General features: G+C 42.0%; 1 protein-coding gene across 1 annotated transcript; it reads right to left on the bottom strand.

The window, feature by feature from the left end:
• Positions 1-337: 337 nt before the first annotated feature.
• Positions 338-1,495, bottom strand: LOC138351558 (tigger transposable element-derived protein 7-like). The gene is made up of 2 exons (XM_069303350.1): positions 889-1,495; positions 338-723 (listed from the first exon to the last, which is right to left on the bottom strand). Exons 1-2 carry the CDS (start codon positions 1,493-1,495, stop codon positions 338-340), a joined length of 993 nt encoding a protein of 330 aa, XP_069159451.1.
• Positions 1,496-1,704: the final 209 nt, after the last annotated feature.

The raw sequence follows: 1,704 nt of genomic DNA, 5'->3' as shown, positions 1-1,704 counted from the left end.
TCATTTCCTAACAGCAAGTGTTTGTCAAATTCCTTAAGGAAATATCTGAGTTAACCATAATGATCTCTCCACAAATCAGGTCTTTCAACTGCTTCAAGCTTATTTTCTTGCAGATTATAATGCATTGCATACTTTATCCCCAAAAAGACATGGTCACTTTTACCCAAGGGAGGGAGGAACTGAATGATAAATATCTCCTCCTCTTTCCTTGTAAATATAACATCCAGAATGGAGGGAACATCCCCTTCCCTCATCCTCGTAGCTACGTCGTAGCTACGTATCTCTATGTCAACCTCACCAGTAATAGACTGGAGAATCTCGTCTTCACTCATCACACCTATCCTGGGTCATTGTCATCTTTTTCAAGCCAATCAACTACATCCTGTCTTTCTAAGTTTTCACCGGCATTTCTAAACATTCCATGGATTTCATCTGTAAATCCTTCAAAATCCGTTTCTGCATCCTCCTCATTGCTGACCGTAGACGTGAGGAGTTTTTCCCAGGAATTTTTCAAAGTCGATTCCTTTAATTCACTCCACACCTTGGCCCAGTTATAGATGGCTTCCTTGATTGTATAATTCTTCAAATTCTGAAGTTTGTTTCTAGCCCTGTTATCCACACCGAGTTCAATATCTTCCGGAAGAGGCAAAACCACCAAAACTTCGTTTAGCATCTTTTTGGTGTACAACCTCTCGTAGCACAGATAACTCCCTGATCCATAGGCTGAATGGGAGAGGTTGTGTTAGGAGGAAGTGCCATACACGTTATCTTGCCATCTTGTGAGGTTAACGTGTTAATTTTGGGGTGGGCAGGCGCATTATCACGCAGCAGCAAAGCCCGAACTTCGCTTGGCTTTACTTTGAATTTCTTAACTTGATAGGCACGAACCTTCCCTGCAGAACACGTCATGAAACCAGGAAAGAAAGATCTCTTGTGTAAACCATGCATTTTGTGAGCTATAATATTTGACTGGCATTCTGTCCATGCAATGTTGCAAGGCTCTTGGTTTCTTATATTTGCCAACAATTGCACACGTGATTCTGTCTGTGCTGTCGGCATTCACACCCATCATGACCGAGAGCCTGTCCTTGTTGACCTTTCGTCCTGGCACACAACCCTCACTCCTCATTGCTAGAGTTTTTTCTGGTAAACTCCTCCAGTACAACCCAGTTTCATCTGTATTATAAACTTGATACGAATATAAATTATTTGCCACAATGTATGCTCTTAATTTCTGTTTAAATGGTTCTACACTGCTTTCATCTGCACTCAATATTTCACCGACAATTTTCCTCTTCACAATATTGTTCCAACCCTTGAACCTTGCAACCCACCCTTCACTCGCTTCGAAATCCTTTATTCCAAGGCTTGCAGCAAACCTGCTTGCAACATTTTGTATTTCTGGCCGCGAATTGTCACGCACGCCAGCTGTGCGGTGCTGAGTAAGCCACCTGTACACATCCTCATCCAACTGTACATGCGTCGAAGTTTTCATAGTCTTTCTACCACACCCTCTGCAAGTGCTTGCACCTTCACTTTCACAGGTTGAAATGAATTTCATAAGATTCTCTTTTTGTTTCCTTATGTCAGAAACAGTACTAGTGCCTATATTAAATTCCTTGGCAACACTTTAGGTCGACCGGCCATTTTGACAAAGTTGTATAACACGTAGCTCATCCTTAATTGTTAGGACAGCCTTCTTCC

This window comes from Procambarus clarkii, chromosome 50 (assembly GCF_040958095.1).
Source record: "Procambarus clarkii isolate CNS0578487 chromosome 50, FALCON_Pclarkii_2.0, whole genome shotgun sequence".
In the NCBI taxonomy this organism is placed as follows: Eukaryota; Metazoa; Arthropoda; class Malacostraca; order Decapoda; family Cambaridae; genus Procambarus; species Procambarus clarkii.
This window is presented reverse-complemented; position numbering and strand designations above follow the sequence as displayed.